General features: G+C 45.0%; 1 protein-coding gene across 1 annotated transcript in view; it reads right to left on the reverse strand.

Moving 5' to 3' along the window:
- Positions 1-2,075: 2,075 nt before the first annotated feature.
- MTA1 (metastasis associated 1) overlaps positions 2,076-22,115 on the reverse strand; it is a 61,361-nt gene continuing 41,321 nt past the window's right edge. The window contains 5 exon segments of the mRNA XM_005426705.2: positions 2,076-3,717; positions 7,758-7,909; positions 10,723-10,754; positions 15,616-15,627; positions 21,388-21,423. Coding sequence (XP_005426762.1) covers positions 3,579-3,717; positions 7,758-7,909; positions 10,723-10,754; positions 15,616-15,627; positions 21,388-21,423 — 371 coding nt within the window. The 3' untranslated portion in view covers positions 2,076-3,578.

A 22,115-nucleotide genomic window follows, 5' to 3' on the forward strand; every position in this document is an offset into this window, starting at 1 on the left:
AGGAATGCCAGGTTTGGAATTGTTAGTTCTGGTCATATTTTGCTTTTTTTCATACTGTTTCATCAGTGCTGTTACGGTCAGGGTGCTGCCTTCATGTTACAGCAGCAAAAGCAGAGACCACAGAGAGCTGCTACTGACAAGCTGGTAAAATGCAAAATGCAATGTAAAAAAGCGCCCCCAAACCACCCAAATTTAACTTTAAAAAATTAAATCTGTAACAAAAGCATTTTGGCATGAAGTATTGTAGGAATGCTTGGATTTTTGTTTTGTTTTTAAAATACTTTCCTGAACAGCTTCCTGCTTCTTTTTAAGCCTGTAAAATTGCAGGCATGGCACTGAGTCTGGAGGTCAGCATGCTCCATCCACGTGAGCACAGTGCTCTCCCAGCGATCACAGCTGAGCCTGTGACACATCTGCTCCCACGTCCGCATGGCAGAGAGGGGAGGGAAGGATTGGGATGCCAGGGACACACAGCTAAGGGAAAATACCCAAATGCACGTGGCAACACTTATTTCATCCCAACAGACCTGGCCTGCTTCGGGCGGGCAAGCACTTCCCAGCTCCAGGCTCTCCTCCCCCTACAATCTCAGGGGCTCTTTCGGAGGTGGGAAGCAAGGAGAGGAAGGGACCTGGAAAATGGGACATTGCCCCAGCTGTGTGAACATGGTTCTATTTTGACAAGGCTCTAGAGCAGGAGAGTGAATAACCAAATGCAATTCCTGCAGCAACAGCACAGGAACGTGAATACAGAGGAGAGGTTGGCACAGGAGGGGCTGTGACAGCACCAGCTCAAGGGAGTGACGCCTCAGGCTTGGACAGGTCAGTGCCCGGACCTACCACTCCCTGCACTTCCCAAGAGCCAGCGTTTTCCTTTGGTGGCCAAAGGGATCTTCCAGCCTCCCCTCCCAAGCTGGTACAAATGTAAGCCAGTGAAACAAACACATGGCAGGGGAGCCTGCTACCGCACGCCAGAAAACAGCATCTCTATTGAAGGACACGCAAGGGTCCTTCAAAGTTAGGGCAGCACAGGACGTGCTCGCTCTCCTTGCCTGGACTCCTTCCCAGAGCAATCTCTGGAGCCGCTCCAAGAAAGCTTTTAAGCTGCTGGAAACCGCAGGGCTGGCACCCCCAAGTGGTTCTTGTGCTCTCGGTGCAGCCGGAGCCGCCTCTGCCGGGCTCATGGAGAGCTCAGCCCCAGCCCCCGGATCCCCAGCACGGCAGCAGCCCCGGCACCCCGGGCTGTCCGAGCTGCCCCAGCCCAGGCACTGCGGGGGCCAGCTCAGACACGGGGTTTTCCAACGTGATGTGTTCAGATTTCCTTTTGCTACTGGAAGGAATCCACAAGAGCATTTGCCCTCACAGAGACAGAAGTGTTACAAAACGCTCCTGCAGCCTGTGTTTCTCATGTACAGAGGGTTAATCCTAAGGACTGATGGTGACAAAGTAAAACTGCCAATGGTCACTGGTGCTGCTCGCAGCCTGAGGGCTTTTGTGCCCTTCCAGAGTAGCACATCCTTCAGGAATGGCTGTCCTGTCTCACTTTCGAGGACAGGAAAGCCTGACCTGTAGCACAGGATACACTTGGACCTGCCAGGGTGCACAGGTGCTCACAGCCACGGGGTGAATCTCGCCAATCGTGAGCAGCAAACGAGAGCAAACACGGAGCCCATGCTGCTCATCTGGGAGGACAGAGCAATGCAGAGCTCAGACCTGCCCACGGGCTGGGCTGCTGACCCCCAGGGATGTCCCTCTGCCACACGCCAGAGGCAGGCCCAGAGCAGCAGGACCAGGAGCTGCTGTGGACAGAGGGCTCATTCAGAGGCCCAGCCCCGCATCTGCTGCCTGTTTGAGGAGGAGGAAGAGGGAGACGCCTCTGAAGCGTAAGGAAACGTTTAAACTGCACAAGAGAGGACTCAAACTATGAGTGACTCCGACTCTTGCCCTGTACTGCTGGCCCAGGGACCCTGGAGAGCAGGACACAGCCCAGGGATGGGATGGAAGGTGCAGGGCTGTGAGCCCCAGGCATGTGGAACCTGAGCAAGGGCGGCTGTTTCAGAAGAGACAAAAAGCAGATGTTTCACAAAAGCTCACTTTCCAGGTTTATTAAGTAAAGTTAACTGAATTGTTTTCATTTTGTGGGGATTCCTTTCCGTCTAACCCGGCGGGTTAACAGAGTTGCACAGAATCACGGTTGGACTGTGATAACCCAAATACAACTTTGGCTCATCTCACCGCTGACACATATGGAATGACTTGGGGGTTATTACATGCTGTGTCTGCTTGAGGCAGGTACATGTACAGATCAGCACAAGTTGCAAATGATAGTTTACATCCTTTCAAAACCGAGCAGGGCATCCAGCAAATGCGCTGCTGTGAGAAGACATATGAAAAAGAAATGATACAGACTTGCAAATACATAAGAAGTTGAAGAGATGCAAGAAACCTCAAACACAAGAAATGTCAAGGGGGGAAAAAACCACTTAAATTCAGACACAATGTGTTCAAATGAAAACCCAGCTGTAATTTAAAGTCCCTTCAAAATGGGAAACATACAGTAACGCAATTAAAGAGAAACCAGGTCTCATCCTGGGAAAAGTGTCCAAAAGCACTGATGCACAAACAGGTTCAGAGTTCTAAGCAAAATGTCCCTGGGCATTGGTGTACTTGACTCTTGGAGCCAGAGCAAAGCAATTCATTACACTTGCTGGGCCTACTGCTAACAGCACATAGGATCCCAGATGTCACAGAGAAGGCAGCACGCAAATGCTGGTTACTGGGAGAAATGCCACGGGCCACATCTCCCAGAGAGCAACTAGAGTAAGGACACCTAATTCTGGCAGCCTGGCTCCACTGCACACAACGTTAGTGTAATGTTCTGCAAGGTTCTTCAGTTCTTAGCTCACTCCTTTCTCAGCCTGAGTTGGTCTGTCTTGTGCATGAGCACAACTGGCTGTGCAAAATGATCCAAAAAACAGAAGGGACAGGACCAAAGAAAACTGGCTGAACCTGGGGCTGGCTTTCAGCTCCTATTTTCAAATATCAGTTAAAGATTGGAAATTTATCTACAAAAGAAATAATATAAATGAAATAAAAAAAATGGCACCGTCCACAAAATTAAAAAAAAGAGAAAAGAAAAGAGAAATCTTACAACACAGCCTCATAAAATGGCTTTGCAATGATAGCTCAGTCACAAAATGAAGGGTTCTAGCTCTTCGTACATCAGAAGAGGAAACAAAGCTAAAAAGTACTAGTCCACATTCTCTTAATAAGTTAAACTTACTTTCCCTCCCCCTTCTACAAAAGGGGTAGAAGCAAAAGGGAAAGGAGGCTACTAAAAATAAAAATTAAAAAAAAAAAAAAGAAAAAGAAAAAATATAGGAGAGAAGGAGAGAGTGCAAGAGAGAGAGAGAGAGACAGAGAGAGAGAGCAGTCTGTGGTCAGAGGCTCAGAGCAGGGCTGAGTTCCTTTTAAGGGTTTAAAAGATGCAAAACAGTTCCTCAAAAGTTCCCTCTCTTCAACAGTTAGCTCAATGCTGTAGCCATGGAAACTCAAGTAGATACTGGAGGAGATTGCCGGCGTTAATCCTCGATGATGATGGGCTCATCGTTCATGGGCTGGCGGAGCTGCACCGCCTGCATGGGCCGCAGGATAATCGGCTTGTAAGGGCGTCTGGCGGCTCGCTTGGCTTCCGAGGAGGAAAGCAGCTTGCGGATTTTCCTGCAGACAGGAGGGAGAAAGGCACGGATTACAGAGGCACCGGGGCTGCTCCGCTTCCCCAGGGGAGATGGAGCCCGCACACGCCTGCTGGGCTGGCTGACAACGGCTCCTGCTGCAATGGCTGCCCTGGGAAACTCAGATCCTCTGATTCATAAACCCCCAATGGAGAGGAAACTGCATTCTCTGCTCCAGAATCCTTCCCCTGTAGGGCAGAAGGCATTCTGGTCTCTTGCTGGGAATAGAACATTGAAATAGTCCGGACAGCCAGTTTCCACACCATTGATTTATTCTGGATTTATTTTGATCAGCTGGATGTGCTGCAGGTAGCTCTGGGGAAGTTTACAAAGCCAAGGCAACACCAACAGGGTGTATCCCCTTCTCCCACACTGCGTGTGCCCAACCCAGAGATGGGCAATATTCACACCTTGTATTTGGTTAAGGATTTCCCTACATGTACAAGACTGGCAACAAGTCCTGTCAGATGCAGGAAGCTGTTTTCCATATGGACAGAAAGACACACCAAAGCTTTAAAATTACCAAATGAAGTTAGACAAGGACAAATACTGAATGATTGCTTGTTTTTCTTAATACCAGGCTTAGAGATAAAGGAAGAATCATTAAAAAACCCCATCCAAACCCAAAAATGCAGCAACAATGAAAAATGTACTGTGTAATTAAAATTAGGAATTCTTTTATGGTTGTGGTGGTCAAAGGCACACAGATATTAGAAAGGAAAGTAATAAAGAGTCACAAGAGTGGTCCACCAGTACCCACTGTGAGTCTTCAGCTCAGGAACTGGGGCAACAAGAAGGGTCTGATAAGGCAGCACTGCCTTCCCTCACAGGCTCCTGACAGAACAAGGTTTTGGTTGACCACGAGAGACAAGAGAGGAAGGGCTCTGCAGCCCACATTTCAGCCACCTATCCCCCAATTTCATTTAGGCAACACTACTGAGGCCAAAACCCCCTTTTGTTGGTTGTGGTTTTGGCTGGTTGGTTTGGTTTATTTGTCAGTGGAAGAGAGACCTTCTCACTGAGCTGATGCTATGATTTCTGCCTTTAAGATGTGATGGCTGGTGAAGAAAGCGGTCAAAATACCTCCCATATCCTCAAAAACTTACCCTTAGCACCACCAGAACTGACAAACCATCAACTTCAGTTGAAGATTTTGAATCACTTCTTATCAGATTTGGTCATCTCTTCACTTGTTTTTGCCCACTGAGCAGGACAAGCTGCTGCACTTACACAGACACATTTTTTGTTTGCCCAGTGTCCCCATTTCTCCAGTACCTTCTCAAAATAAAAGGCCACAGGGTGAGGAGAGGTGAAAACAAGCTGGCAAAGTGGTGGTGGGGGAGAGAGAAAATAAAATCTTGATATAATGACTTTTCCAAGACGTTTGACTGCAGTTGATCCACTTTCAGCCAACAGAGCTCCTTGCAGCACCCGCGTGTGCTCCATCAGCCAGGCTGCCATCAGAAACACGTCCTGCAGCACTCTGGATTCTGATCAGGTCATCGCTGCCTCCACTTGCCTGAGTTATAAATGCCAAGCTCCTCACTGGGAGCCTTCAATTCAGAACTTACTCCTTTCATTCGACCAACTTTTCAAACTGCTCCTTCAGAGCCACAGAGTTTTCCAGCACCTCTGTTGTGTTCTCAACAGAGCTACACAAAAAGGGGAGAGGGGGAGCGTGTAAAACTTAGGGAAACCTACTTGCTGTGACTGAAAACACAGCCTGACCCTCAGCTGGAGGACGATATGCAGATACTGCAGCTAGATTGATTGCTACGGAGCCAACACAAAGCTCAAATTGTTTCAGAGCTCACAAACAAGTCTTACATTCCTGACACTGGAATGCAGCAGATGGTTCGGGGAAAAGTTAGAGGTGAAATCCCCGACAGAAAACCCGTGCCACTGACAATGCTCCATCGCTCAGGCTTCCCTGCTCTTCACAGCCTGCCAAAAATCTCCTTTCACCACTCATCAGTCAGCTAAGCAGCACGGCTGTCAGACAAAGAAGCCTGGGTGGTTTTTTTTTCCCTTTTCTTTCTCTCTCTATTTTTAAATGGAAGTGATAAGATCTTACTGAGCTGATGTCTATCACCACGATTTTCATTAGAGCTGTGCTGGTTGCTGCGGGACTGATCCTTCCTGCCTCTGTCAGTGGTTCTGTTTGAGCAGAGGATTCTGTGTCTACTGTAAATTGTTGTCACAACCAACACCGCACTGGATGAATATTGTCACAGTTCTGTCCAGGTCAAAGGGCTTGTACCTTGTACTGCCACACTGCCACCATGCACCTGGAGTGTTTCATGTGCCTTGGATGGTGCAGATGTCAAGAAGAGCTCCCTAGATGCAGGATTATGAAACAAGCCTTGAGCACCTAAGGAGTGCACACCCTGTGTGTAAGGACTGTGTGCCCTGAGTCCACAATGGCACATGAATCTGAGAGCTGCAACAGGATCCCAGTACCTCTTTATCAGAGCGACAGCAGTAATAAGAAAACTGCTTCCCCTGAAAATTAAATCCTTCTCTCACTTTATTTTCAATTATATATGGAATTCCATATATAACTGCTTTCTTTCACAGCATCTTGCAGGCATAGAAAGGAGAAGGGAAAGACATGGCAAAGATATGAGCTGGTGTGAAATGCACAGTCGCATTAAAGGTGTCCATAGGAACAAATCTGACCAGGAAATTAATTTCATGTGTCTTCTGAGTTCCAACAAGGTGTTTCCTGCACTGAAAACTGATCATCCAATAGATCAGTGGTGAGTAACTTGAATGTTACTAGTATCACCTATTCTACAAAGCCCATCTTTGATACTAGGCCCACAGAATAGTCCCTTGACACTTGAAATGCTTTGCAGGTTAAGGAGAAGTTTGGAGATACCAGGACTCTCGCCTATGACCTTTGTGCTGAGCAAATGAAGACTCAGAGCAGTGCCAAATTTAGTAGTACCAGAAGAGACAAAGCACTAAAACTCTAGACCTCCTCAGCCACTTGAAGGGTTCAGGCATCCAGTAATTTCCAGGTCCATCTCTGCAAGTGGAGGGAAAGGTAAGTGCTTCTCTGCTCTTGGGGCACTCACTGATAGTGCAAGTGTTGATAACTCCAGGCTTCAGACCATGACAGAAGCCAGACACCACCTCTGCTGTCAGGGAGGGCTGGAAAGCAGGGCTGCAGCTTTGCTCTGACCTTCCTCAAGGTTACCCAGAAGGGAGGCATCAAGTTCTTGGGAGGAAACCACACAAGCCAATTTCTCTACCTCCTCATCACACCCAGGAGCAACACTCCCATCCTAGGAATACCAGTACTGGGAACTTTGCCTAAGGGATTGGGTCACATAGCTTCTACCACTCTGTCAGCAGTTTGTAAACAGTTTGAAGTGAAACTCACACAAGGAAAGTTTCTTCTACTATTTTTGTCCTGTGGGCAGACCAACAAGAAGAATTAGGACTAGCAGAAGCAGTAGCACCAAAGGAGGAAGATTGACACTGTGGGACTAAATCTCACTGCTACTGGTGGCAAATGCAAATCACTGAAAAATGAGTCAGCTCCATCTATGGAAACCCTCTGTCACCTGCAGGTTCCAGGACCCAGACACACGTGGAGATGTCTTGAGGGGTAATGCCAGAGTTCAGCATGCAAGAGGACATGCAGAGCTCTGTGTGTAGGAGGCTCTGCTCCTCAGCGTCACCCGTGAGCCAGGAGGGCCCTATCCTGTCCCACTGAGATGGGACCTGTGAGGGCAGTGATGGGTCTGAACCAGGCAAATTCCCATCTCAGCCTTCCTCCCCTTTGCATCCATCTCCTACAGCAACTGCTCTGGAAGAAGAACAAGAATCTGCTTTCTCTGGAATGTAAGTGCATGATTATTTCCCATCCTTACCCACCTCAGCACTGGCTGTGGTCTCTGCATTCAGTTTGTAGCATCAGACCTGCTGACAAGATCCCCCTCTAACCACAACGCCAGCTGCAGCACCCACGAAACAACAGACATCCCCTTAAATCCTCTGAAACGCCACATTTCCTACCTGGTTTCTTCAGTGGCCATGTAAAAAACATCATCTGGTGCGTCAATCCAGTTCATCCTCCTCCTTTTCACTGGAGGCATGGATCCACCACGAATTAATCGGACTTTTGTTGGGTATGATTTCCCATTGAGCAGCAAGTTTCGGCTTGGTCCCTAACGTGACACATAAAACAGCGCAGTTATGGCCTGCAACAAACCTGCAGCAACATGTGCTAAGCACGCAAAGGAAAAGAGAATTAAAGTTTTTGTATGGCTTGCTGAGAGTTTAGGGTAAATACCTCCCCCTCTGGCCCAGGACTGAACACAGAATTCACACATAAGCAATTGTTCACGAGCAGTACAAGTCAGGCGCCTTCAATATGCAATAGGACAGCAATACTTCAGCGACAGGACAAATAATAAATGGAAGGCATTACCAATAATTTGTGGCTTGTGTCTGAAAGATGACATCAAGTTCAAAAGATTGAGCATCAGACTTAGATTTCAGCTACTACCATAAATCTAGAGCAATTCTATTGATTTCAGGGAAGGAAATTAGCTACAGAGCAAATCAAATACAAGAATCAGAATTTACAGTTATTCTGGAGTACCAAACTTACCCACGTCCTTTTTGTTCTAGGGAGGTCAATATTTAATGAGGATAGTACAGAATTAAATATGTTGTTGAAAACAAATGTAGTACTACAAAGCTTAGCAGCTTTCATGATAAAAACCCTTTTAGTATTGAACACCACAGACTTCCCATAACAACACATTTGCTTTGCGAATCAACACAGGCATCATTTTCCAGACTCACAGTAAGCCCCTTACACTCAGCTGGAAAAACATGAGCTGTTATTAAGAGAGGTGCAGATGAAAGGGAGCAAAGTGTTAAGCTTCTCAAATGCAGCTGTCCTTGATCACTGAAGTCCAGTGCTGCTGCCCCTCTTCCTGCTGATCAGCACATTGAGAAATCCCACTGAAATCAGTAACACTGAGCAGCTGGGAAAGATGCAAAATGAAGGCCCAGAAAATTTGATATGCATGAATTAAAGCTGGTCAGAAAACACCCTGGCATAAATTCAGTTGTGATATTTCACAGGCCATCTCCCCAGATGCACCAAAGCTTCCCCTTCTGCCCATGGAATGGGAAACAGCATTTGTGTGAGAGATGTCTGCCCTGGGAGACCCACCTCAAAAGGAATGGTGTGGACATGGGGACTTCAAATCCTTTAGTGTCAGGTCATTGCAATAACTAACTGAATTTTAACACCTTGACTTAGAAAGGGAAGAATTCAGTCTAAAAACCAAGGGGAAAACCCCAACAAACCCCTGCGTCTATCTCATTTTATATCTGAGCAGAAAACAGAAAATGATAATGACTTATTTTTTGACCAGCCTTAATCAACTGCTCTACAGCAAGATCTGCTTCCTGTAGAGCATCAGGGCTTTAGAGCTAAACAAACAAACCCCCCACTTTTTAAAACCCTAAGCTTTTTAAAACTGTTGCATACAAGTGCAATAACAATTTCTTAGTTGCCCAGCCCCATATTATACAAGACAGCTTCAGCACCACTGCAGACCACTGAAATACTTGAACAATTGCTTTTAGATTTGACATTTGTTAAGCAAAAGGTTTCAAATAAAAGCTTTTCTGATGGCTTTATTTTTACCCCCTCCAGGTTTCTCCAAGAAAATCCGTTCATTAAGGTTGCAAAGCATATTTTCTCCACATATGCAAGATACACAGGAGAACAACTCCAGAAAAAGTTACTGGAAATACTTAGAAAGGGCACCCCTGTGCTTCCAGGCTGCCCTTTCTCTACCTACATGGTGAAATCTATTTAAAATGATACATCCTAAATGAGGACCTTTAATTTTTCATTCACACTTGATCAGGCAACATGGAATCAAGGCAGTTCTGGGAGTTTCACACTAAAACACCTAAAAAGTATTAAGTCATCAGAGATTTCTCCCTCTGCTCTGAGTTGGTTTATTCAGCAGACACAAACAAGCAGCCAGTCTTCTCAGTGACACGGAATGGAGCTGAATTCATGGAGGAGTCCACTTCAGATGGAGGAACAAACCAAAGGAATGCTCTGTCATTCCAAGCAGCCTGGCACACCCAAGTTCTGGCCTCCCCTCAGGCCACTGCTCACTTCCCCAAACGCTGTCAGGTTCAATAAAGCCTGTGATCACTGTGCAGTGACCATCAGTCACACCTGCTGCTGCTGACCTGTGTCACAGGGACCCTGCTGACATTAATGCATTGTGGCACTTCAGCTAACGAGGCAAGCTCCTTGATCAACATCAGAAGATCATTTCTGGGGGGGAACATATGCTTGAAGTTGTTTCCCATAAGCCACGTGCAAGGGGGGAAGGGGATGCACAGCCTTTGCACTGGCCCCTTCACAATTTAGTGAGAAAGCATTCTGCCAGAGACACATCAATCAGACTGGCTATTTGCTTGTGTCCTTTGATTAAACTCAGCACAATAGATGAAAGGCTACAAATATTTTTTACTCAAAAAAAAAAAAAAAAAGTCAAATACAAGCATTCTCAGCACGTAACTTGCACACCAACTTGCTAAAAAAAATTTAAAAACAAACTGTTTTCCAAACAAACCCTTCCATCATTTAAACTTTTCTCCTTCAGGGAAATACATTCCACCTAGAAACACATTCCAGAACTTTGCTGGAAGCAGCCACTCAGTTTCTGCATGAGCAGAAACAAAATGCTCTGTTCAAAACAGGATCTCATTTATAGATATAAAGGTAGATGGATTTGAGGTTTAAATTGTATTTAACCACTAAGATGGATTAGATGCCCCAAAACAATATTTTTTCCCTTTTCAGTGAATTGGGAATTATGACCAGCTGCAAACAGCAAAGGTGGAAGTGAAGCACTACGGTTTAATGGGGTGTTCTATCTAGTGTGGGTTAATAATTCTTCTTTTCCCTGTTTTGGTTAAATGAACATTCTCTTACCATTTGTCTGGTTTGTCCGTGGTTAGGCAGACCTAACAAACAGGAAAGAGAATAGAGCTGGTAAGACCATTGCTTTTCCAAGACAGAAAAAAGTACAAAATCAAAACACACGCAGCTATGATTACAACTGTGTTGTTTTGCTCAGCCTAGGCTTGCCTACTGAACTGACTTCTGCCCTCCTACAAAGGTGACTGAGAAAAGCTTCCTTAGCAACGTGGTTTGAAGAGCAGAGGCCCCAAGTCACAAACACGTTCCACTCGCCCAGTCCCTTCTCCATGTACTCAAACCTTGCTTCCCACTAGCACTAGAAGCACACCTCCCTTTCAGATCCCAGCCTTGCTGTGCATCTGGGGAAAAATCTGACATTCTCCTTTAGTCTGAGGAATTTACTGACGTCAAGGAGGAGAAAGTGGAAGGCATTATTCACTGTCAAGGCAGCAACAAACAGAATCTTCCTTATCCTCCTTGGGTCCCCTGGGAACTCCTCAGCTCAGACGTCAGCTACAGGCTGTTAGCAAACAGAGTGCATCTGCTGACCCTGCCACGAGTAAACACCTCCTGAGGCACAGAGCACAGCCACTGAGCTCTCACAGAGCCCTTTCCCAGGCACACACAGCACCAGGGGTGTTGCTGGGCTGTCAGGTACCCCTCACACTGCCCCCAGCTGTACTGAGCACACACAGGAGCCTGCAGGACTCTCAGAGCTCCTGGGATCTCAGGGAAAGGCCTGTTGCTGTAAGGCAACACAGCCTGGCACAGAATGGACTGGGAGACCCAATAAAGCTGTTTGCTAGCACTGCTTGGTTTTACAAGATGCACATTTCCAGAAAACACCACTTCATTAGCATCTGTGCACCAAACCACCTTCCTCAGCCCCTTCTGGCTGAGAACCAAAATGTCAGTGCAGCAAATCCAACAGGTCCTACAGGACAGGCATCAGCAAATGCTATTGCTGCCTGCAAAAGGTCTCAGAATGAATCCTCCTTTCGCATTCATAGGATCTTTGAACCTTCCCATTGATAGTGAGTTAGCTGGGATTAAAAACTTTTTAAAGAAACCAGCAAGAATGAACTTTCACAGCTCATAGTCTGTATTCCAGCAGGTTCCTGGAAGTTCCCATTGGTAAAACCGTACTTGCATCAAGTACCACAGGAAACACAGAGCACAGTAGTGTCAGGAGCAAGGAGGGCGAAGCAGGGGACATTTCCTGAGCATTGAGTACATCACAATATACCACACTAGAATCATCAGTTTATATCAAGTGTATTTTGCATCCTGTGTAGATGTTAAACTGTTAGCTGCTTCAAATGGGAAGACACACGGTTTCAGTTCTTGCTGCATTTTTGTGCCTAAGTATCCACGGAGATGAAGAAATAGCTGCCAAAAATATCTCCACCAAGCCTGTAGGACAGATGTACCAGGCACCAGTAAGAAGGCCAGTAACAACCTTTGGATGTTGACAAAGGCAGCGTAGGCACCAGATAATCATTTGTTTTTACATGGGAGCAACCACAGCATCCAAAACACAGCTGTGAGCAGCTGTTTGGCATGGATGGATGGATGGATGGACAAAGGGCTCCATGGATGCTGGGAAACAGCACAGCCAGCAGGATGCAGCCAGAACCTGTCAGCCTCAGAGCTAAGCTCCAGCACTTGTTACTTTCTTCCCCCTTCCATAACTGAAAGATTATGTTTTCTCCATTCACAGAAACTCTGGGATGTAAATCAACCGATGCTAGTCCCTGGATTGAAGCCACATATTTTCTTTTAACCACGCTCCAGATCAGTTCTTTTCTTGTAGTAAGAACAGCCTTGATGCCAGAAAAGACTGTCCTGATATGTGGCTGCTGCTGCACTGACTATTGCTGGATGTACAACAGACAGTAAATAGTGCTATTTCCAAGCACCAGAATTAAACCAGAATATTCCATGGTGAGAAGCTGAGGGATGCAAACTGAACAAAGGCTGAGAAGGACTGCTGCTTGCCCTGAGCCCCAAAGCTTCAGAGCCCTCAAGCAGCACAGAAGCAGTGCTAACAACAGGAACACACCTCCCTCTGCCATTTCCAGGATAAAGCTGCCCATGACAACTTTCTGCTGCAATAAAATAGGACACAAAACAAAGCTACAGCTTCAATGCAATTTATACCCTTGCTTTCACAGCAACAAGGTATCAATTAGCATATTAATATTGGTGAATTAATCCATGAATTTTCACTTTAGTCACACTTCAATAACTGGAGTCTGAAACAATGAAAACAGCACTAAAATGACCTTATTCAGTTTGCAATTAAAAATAATATCACAGTAAGAGCATATGCAGCCAAAGCACTGCTATTAAGTGAGCAATCTCTATGCACAATCACCACCAAAGAGAGGCACAGAGACAGCACATCTGTAACCCATTGTGGAACTGCTGGCAAGTCAACAGGATGCATCTGGACTGGAAACAATGGATTTTCACCCAAAAGCTTTTGGTGGCTTCTGTGTGAGAGAGGAAGCCTGTGAGACAGGCACCTCTAAAAACTAAACCAATCCTGTGTCTGTGGGTGAGTGGTGGCACAGGCAGAGAACTCACCATGCCAGACTCACACCTGCCCCACGTGCCTGCTCCACTTTCACAGATGAAGATTTGAGAGATGTCTCTCCATGCATCCACAAGCAGGTTAAAAATAAGATAGCATAAGAATTTAAATCAGGAGCAGAATACAACAGTTCTGGCAGCTCCTCTCCAAGAAAAAAAAAGGACTATATTTTATGGAGGGATGTCTAGAGAAGACACAGGGTAGAAAATGTGATTATTCCTTCTGATGAGATCTAAGGTCCAACTGCTTGAATTTGCACAGCTGCACATCAGCATCAACATTGACCTCCTCCAAACGACACAAAAATACACAAACAACAAAGGGAAATGTTTTCAGGATTCACCAAACTTCTAAAACCACAAAGTGTAAAGGTTTACAGTGACAAATCTAAGCAGGTCTTCCACTCTTTTGCAGCCAAAGAAATTGAAACATACTCTCAAAACTCCACACTAAATGTTAGGGGTAGCATTGAAAAGAACCCAAAGTTGTAGAAAATCTCTTGCCATCCAATTCTTCCTGCCAGTGTCCTCTATACACTGAAATAAAGAGGAAGCCCCAGAGAATAAAATGAAGACAAAGTCAATTGAAGCTATAGCTGCAGAGAAACATAAATGTCCTTTGCCACAGCCAACTGTACACCTTACTGACATGGCAATGAAACAGCTGATCACTGCAGATTACCTGGCACCCTCAGGGCAGGGCTGCTCCCCACAGCTCCGTGCCAAGGACCTCAGAACTGCTCCTCAAGCTAAGCACAATCAGAGATTTTGGATGAAAACCAGTCCAGCAGGTTACTATGCCCTAATGATCCCTTCATTCCTGAAGTACCAAAGCTGCAGGTGAATAGACTTTCTCCCAAAGAAATACAGGTGGGGAAGGACTGCAATCAAACAGCAACACAAGTCTGTTACTGCTGCTGCTTTGCAGCTTTGTGCTGTCTTTCGAGGACAGGGAAACCACCTCTCAGTCAAACAGCCTGTTCCAACAATCTCATGTCATTTGCCTCACATGGTTTAGGATTTGTTATAAAAATAATTTGAATGAGAGAATGCCTAAACCTGCAGCAGCAACTACAGCATTGCCCCAAGAGCACGCTGTGGGAGTAGGGGACAGCTGGCACTCAAAAACACAGGGAGCAAGGGAGAATCTCATTTCCCAATGGAAAGCAAACCAGCACATCTGGTCCCACTGGATGCCTGACTCTAGACATGCTCTCTGCTGCTCCAGTCCCATCCCCTGCGACTCAGCACCTCGATGGCACAATTCCAAAACTACCCCCACTGCTCACATTCTGCCTGCTGTTCTGCCAGCACCACACAACACACAGCTGCCACTTGGAGAAGCAGGAGAGCCTAAACCCCCAGCAGTGAGCCCAGTGCAGGCTGGAGCACAGGGATATTCCCATGAAGTTACTACAGCAAGCTTCAAGAAACTGCTGAAGCACGGAGAACTTTCTGCTTGGTCAGAAACCACCCAGGGCTTTTCCACACCTGAACATACACCCTGCTGCTGGGGCTTTACAGCCCATTTCTTTACAGTCTGACACAAGTCTGTACAGAACTGACCTTGTACCAAGGAGGAAGAGTAGCCCAGCTTCCAGCCTGGACACAACTCAGAGTTAGTAAACTTGTGTTTACTCAAAGTTACTGACTCCAATCTTCTGCACATCCACCACACACAAAAATTGTTTCATCAAGCAATTAGTCACAGATGGCATTTGGTTTCTACTTTGTTTACCCACAAGAAGTATCATGCAGAACATGTAATATGCACTAAGACTCAGAAGCATATCTTCAATCACAACAAACGCAGAGAATTTCACAACCAGTGACTTCACTATTGCTTTCTAAAATCCATATACTCTTCATGTGCATTTTCCTGTTCCAAAAGTAATCCTCCTCCTGGGACTCCATCCTTCCCAGCACTAACAAAAACATCAACAGTACCACATTTGTGAGTAAGCTAGAGAAAAATATAAAAATTCATGCATGAACAAGGCTTGATGAACAAGGATTTCACTTCCAAGTTACTGGTTCATTCAAGGCAGTCTCAGTGTGTTGACATACACACACACACACTTTTTTGCCAGCTTGCAAGAACACTTCAGCACCCCTGCCTCTCTTATAGCTACCAGGAATGTTTTACCACTGTTCATGTCCACCTTCTAACAACCAGAGGCTACAAACTTTCAGAAATATAAGTGCAACAAGCAGGACAGAGCATAAATTGTGCCAAACACCACCTAGACGTAACATTTTCTTTAAACTCTGTTGTACATAAAAACAATGTTTAAATTGCAATTTACTTACCTAAGTAAGTTCCTACCAAGATTGGCAAAGGAAAGGAAAGAAAAGACTTAAGGTTAAAAAAGGGAAAGATTCAAGTAGCTCAGAATACAATAGCTCAGCCCCATGCAACCAATAGAGATACACAGACTGGTTTGGCTGTAATGAAACACAGAAGTGATCAGAGTTCTCTGTTGGACAGATAAAACCAAGACAACATTAAACACACAGCAACTCCAAATGAGAGATTTTGCAAAGAGCAGCTTTAATTTTGGATGGGCAAGTACTGGTCTGTACCCAGCTCCTTCCATCAAGCCCTGCACATTAACATCACTGGATTCTGACAGCACTTCCTAAAATGCTTGGTCCAGCAGGTCACACTCACTTGCTGTAACCACAGCCCCTCCCAGGTGATGTGTCTGTTCATGCAAGGCTGTACCTCCTGCTACAAGCACCTCAAGAACCCTGCTAATACTTTCTGAACAGTGGCATCCAACTGCAGAGAGCCAGCAGCTCTCCTTGGATAAGCACAGTGAGAAGGGAGAGCTGCTCTCTGTCTCAGGCTTGACTCAATCAATACTGTCCACTCATATTCCAAAAAGAGCATCATGGTGGATTCTGCCTGGCTGTAACACACCAAGTGGTTAAAAAAAGAGGAGACAAAACTATGCACCTCTCTGCTTTAGGATTTGCTGATCCATGCTATCTAAACTAGACAGCACTGAATTATTCACTGTTCTTAGCATCAGGAGTATTTTACATCATACACAATACACATATATGTGTGTGAGCATGTATTAGATTATATATATATGAATGATATGTAGCACACATTCCACTCAATTACAAATTCAGGCTTTGTACTATCCAGGGCACTTGCAAATCTGTCCTTGCTCTGTTATACATTAATTTCCTCTCACATTAATTACACCTGCTCTCTGCCATTGCCTGGGGATATGCACTCTCCTCTCAACCAACATTTGCATCCTACTCCATGCCATCACTACTAAACGAAATAGTTTTCACTAGCTGATCCACAGAGCATGATGCCCATCTGCTGATTTTATTTTCAGATCTTTCTTCACAACACCAAAAGAACCTAATCAGAATATCAAGGCTAAACTGAAGGCAAGTGAAAATTGTTTCACTTAGCAGCTGAATAAAAAATCCCATATGAAATCCTCAAAAATAATCATTACTTTAGGCAAATAATCTTAAAGCAAGAAAGTTGCACAGGCACATGGCTCTTGGGGTCTCCAAAAAGCAGTTCAAGCAACCTGACATTCTTCCCAGCTGTGCTGCAGCTGGCACTGAACATTTGCTCTCTTGTCACTACCCAGCATTACTGGGGTCTGGATTCCAACAGCTAAGGCCAGGCCTTTCCCCCAGCACCCCACCATTTATTAAAGGGCCAACATTCCCTGCCATTTACAGTAATTCCTGGATGGGCACATTTCCATTGGCTGGTTATCCCTCAGTTTTTAGAAGGACAGCTGGGGTCACTGGTGATAAAGGCAGAATTTTAATGCAACTTATGTGTACAGGTAAGTCCACATTTTCTGCAAGTCTAAGTCAGAAAAAAACATATATATATATATGTGTGTGTGTGTGTATAAAATATTGAGATAGTTTTGGTTCCCTACATAGCTGATGTTAGATAACTTCCCTATCTTTCCACCTTGACAGCTGCTTTTGTTCAAGAACAGTTCTTCCACTGCCATCCTCATCTCTTGATAACTGAGCTAAGGCCATGCCAGGCTTATGAATGCTTCCACTTTTGGTTCATTCACTTTTCCCAAAAAGGATGTGAGAAACAATGAACCAGAACATGTTAAATTAGATTGACATTCCATTTGCGTTTAGAAATCCCCAGCAGCAGAAGCAAGGTATTCCAACAGTTAATTAACCTCACTCAAAAATCTGCAGCTTTTTTCCAGCCAAAGGCCCCAATTGTACCTTCTGGCTACTGCAGCTTGTTGTTGCACTCCTAGCTAGACTGAAAGCCCCCTATTATTATACTTCTGCTGTTCCTGTCAGCAGAGACAAGCATCTACAACTTCCACTTTGATAGAAGCATTTTCCATTATACAGAGTGTTTTCCAGTCCCTTCCCTGTTTTCATGGCTCTTCTATAAACCCTCTCCAGTTTTCAGCATTCGATCCACCACCATGTTATCAATGCAAGTTTGTTGCTGGGAAAAGCCTTCCCTTTATTGCAGCTGCTCATTCATGTTCTCCCTCTTTCTGCCAATTTTAGGAGTGCATGTGATGACCCTGAAAAACAATTTTGATTAGATGAAAGCCAGCATGGTGTAAAAGAGAGGGGAGAAAAATAAAAATCTAACAATGCTCTCTCCACTCCCCCAGCGGGAATTTGCATAGCCAAGTGCCACACAGATCCCACACTGCATGGCTGTAAGGAATCAAGTAAACAGGTTCCTGCACACAAAACATCCTCTCTCTCTCTCCCCAGAGGAAGTTTCATGGCAAAGACTGTCAGCTGAGCTCCAGAACACTACTGAAAAAGCAATAAACTACAGATTTTTTAACATCTCTCTCTATTTGACAGCTTATGAGACTCTGTGTCCTTTTCATGTTCCAAAAATAGGATTCTGTAGCAATTTGTCCATGCTAAGTTAATGTTGAAGGAGAGCTGGGAAGTGTACTGTATGCCTAATGATGCCTCCAACATGATTTAAAGAGGAGGAAAACAAAATAGATGAAAGAACTACAATCTTCTTGTAAAGTAAAGTGGAAGCAGTGAGAACATGACATTAAGACTATTTTCCTGTTCTTGGAATTCAGGCACTGGTCAAAATTCAAAATGCCTGGCCAGATAAATCATATTCAGAGCTTGAAGAAGTTCAGGTTTCAAGGGCTAAGCAGAGATGAGCCAGAAAAACAAAAGTCAAAAAGTTAAAATTACTTAGCTGGAACTACAGTAGCAAGAGAAAAAAATAAACAAATAGACAGAATTCCAAAGGAAAAATGTGAACTACTCCTTGAAGTTCAGCAATTGGTGTGTATAAAAATGTACCTTAATGCTTTACACTATACAGACACAAGCTGCTACCTGGCTCTTTCCTGCAAATAAACCTCTTGATTGTATTCTGCTTTACACCCTGGCCTTGAGGAAAGCCTTACAAAACCATCACATGCCATTATTTCATAAGTGTTCAGGCTTCTCCCCTGTGTCTGGAGGTGATGGCCCAGCACCATGAGGCTTTCATCACCAGCCAAGAGACTTCAGCTAAAGCCCACCAGAAAAGATGTCACTGTCCCCTGTCACAGACTTTGGCACGGTGACCTGTCCAAACCCTGAGATGTCTTCCAGGTGCTACCAATGCAGCACAGCAGCAGGAAGCAGAAAAAGTCCTGGATAACACATACAATTTGGCACTAGGTTAACATTTCTTTGGAAACTATTTAAACACAGGTGGACAAAGCATCTTCCTGAACCTAAAGCTGTGCAGAAAGAATTTCAGCCTCTCTGTGCAGACATCTTAACACCATCTTTTTTTCTGCAGTGCACACCCCTACAGTGACCTAAACTAGTCAGTATGTCAAGAGGAGATGAGAAACATGAAAATAACACCCTCAATTTCCCATAGTATCTGGGTAAATGCAGACTCTGACCAATTATAACAAGTCAGGCTTATTCTCAATCTTTTTCTACTATTATAGGCCAACTATAATCCAAAAATCAATTATTCTGAATAGATGGGATAATTTCAATCCTTTTATACTCACTCACTGGCTCCTAAATTCTGGCCACAAGGCTTCATCACTCTCACTGCCATTCACCTCTTCTTCACAGTAGTTCCAACTGGTGCCCTTCCTGCCAGGAGCCCCCCAGACTACTAAACCTGGATGACTCCATCCAAAACCAAGGAGAAGCCTCAGTGCCACAATCCCAGTCCTTTCATGGCACAAGAAACCAGTTGTATCCATACCCACAACCAGCAAGGTTTACCAGCTCACACACAAGGCAGCTGGGAACCTGTGCTAAGAGGCACCAACATATGAACTGGCACCAGGACAGAAAGAGATCCACCAAACTTCCACCATCTGCTTCCCTGTGCTCCCCTTGGATCAAAGATCTTGATCCAAGTTCTTTAAATGTTGTTTCCTTGCAGGTGGAACGCTTCCCTCTCAGTCCTGGCAAAGCTTCCAGCAACCCAGGCTCAGGAAATATTACAAATGCAAAACTGCAGCATGGCAAACATTTTCCATTCACAAACAAATCTCAGCCAACAGGTTTAAGCTGAACTGCTCACAAGAATATCCAGTTAACACTCACTACCCCAGCAGGTAAACCAATTCTGGGAGTGAACTGGATTCTGCTACCTTGCAGTTAGAGGAACAAGTACTCCAGCAAGTATTTCAGTGGCTGGCTGAGTACAGACCCAACAGGTAGAGCAGCAGGTGCTCGGGAAGATCCAGGCCCTGCACAGCTACACACACCTGCTTCAGAGAAACACAAACTCTGAGGAACAGATACTTTTCCAAAATCATCTTCCAGATAGCTCCAGCAACAGTTCTAAGTGAATGGAACACTAAAACAGGGATCCTCCATTTCCAGAAAATCGTGTTTGGTTATCAGGTCCAGTGCTCTCTGCAGAGAGATTTCCAGAGGGCAGGATCTGTTCTACCTCCTTCCTCTGGGCCACAACATCTCTGAGCTTCCCAAGTGTGTCATCTGCTGAGGAGGACATTCAGCAGGGAGCAGCAGGTTTGCCCATACGCAGGTAATCACCAGGAGCTGTGGAAACTCAGTGAGCTACTCTGCACCTACATCACTCATTACTGGATGAAGCTTCAGAGGAAGCCAAACTGACCAATGCAGCAGGGTTTTGTTACTCTTCCCAAAAGACAAGTTACAAAGCACATAAAAACTCAGCAACAGGGTATCAAGGAATAAATTCCCAAGGAGAGCAAGACAGTAGAACAACCCCTGTCGTCATTGCTGCATTCTCCACATACACTCATATTTGCATGCATGTAAATATGGGTAACAGCCATCCACTGTCTCAGCCACGAAACACAAGGATCATCATCAGGGCATGCAGTGCTGGCCAGTTCATGGCAACATGTAAGCTTTTGTGTCTGCCTGTTCACAGTGAGATTTTGTGGTTGTCTGTCTCCTAAATATTCAAAATTGATCCGTTCTGCTACATTTGGAGCAGTGACATGTTTCCTGCACGATCACAAATGAAAAATTCTGACATCTTTTCAGTACTTAGAACAGATTAATTTTTAATCAATGGAAACTTTGAAAATCATTTTCTACTGCCTGCAGAGAATGTGCAGACAGTCTCTAACCAGTGGGACTGTCCACTCTCACTGGAAAATACAGAGGGCTGAACTGGGGACTTGATGTAAATACTGTCTTCTACTTCTTTTGGTCCAAGCGAATTCAAAGCAGTTCAAGACATGTGAAACTTTGCTTTCTTAGAAGTCAAACAGTGAAACAACCCCTATTTTCAAACCAACCATCACAGCTTCCTGCAGTTTCACAGAACTGCTGGAAGACTGTTCTGTCAACTTGAGGAATTAGGAACCAATTCTCAACACAGGACTTCATGTCTTCAGTACAGGTGCACAACTTGTTGCCTGCATGTGAAAAGCCTGAAAGGTGAGCAGCAAAACCATGGGTGGAAGTGGTTACCCAAGGAACACTTAGACATCAACACAGAAGGTGCACACAGACTCATTAGCCACAAAGCACAGACAAGCCAGCAGATGAAACTAAAAATCACTCTCCTAGCATAAGCTGAGCGCAGCTTTAAGGTCTTACCCCTGCTAGGCATCAACAGGCGCTTCTTCATGTTGCCTGATAGAGCACAAGTAAACAGAAAAGAGAAAAACATCACATCAGCAACCTGAACAGCAGCAGTTTTAAAAGTTCTTAATGTTAAAACACAATCAGATATCATCAAATGTTTGTAATTATATAAGCTACTTATAAAGTTAAAATTAAAGGTAAAAAATGAGAAAGACTCACTGGATCTCCCTCCCTGCTGGAGTCACCACTACACCAACTGTTCCTTTCCCCTGTTAGGAAGAGCTACCTTCTGTGTTCTCACTCCTGTTATGACCATTTCAACAGACCCTTTTCTCTCATCTGACAGAGACTGCACTTTCTCTTCCCTGACACACTCAAGCAAGAGCAGTTCTTCAGAACAGAGGCCTGGAGTCCACACCAGGAACATCCTGCTTCTATCTCCCACTTCAAACACCTTTCCCTTGCCTCCTCCTCTTGAGGAGGTGAAGCCCAAACACAGAGGTGGCCAGTAACAGGGCCAACAAGGGAAACCTCACTCAAAAAGTCTATCAGGGTATTCTTCACACTACTAATTTAAAAACTGAAGGGAAGTTTCTCCTTCACTATTCCATTTGCAAGGTTGGCCAAGGCAGGCAGAGTTCCACTAGCACAGTGACTTTGTGTGCATGCACCTCCTAGGCAGTACATACCATGTGCCTCACCCAAAAGGAGAAATGGGACAGGTGGCTTTTACAAAAGTT

The sequence above is a fragment of the Geospiza fortis genome, unplaced genomic scaffold (assembly GCF_000277835.1).
Source record: "Geospiza fortis unplaced genomic scaffold, GeoFor_1.0 scaffold5, whole genome shotgun sequence".
NCBI classification, from domain to species: domain Eukaryota; kingdom Metazoa; phylum Chordata; class Aves; order Passeriformes; family Thraupidae; genus Geospiza; species Geospiza fortis.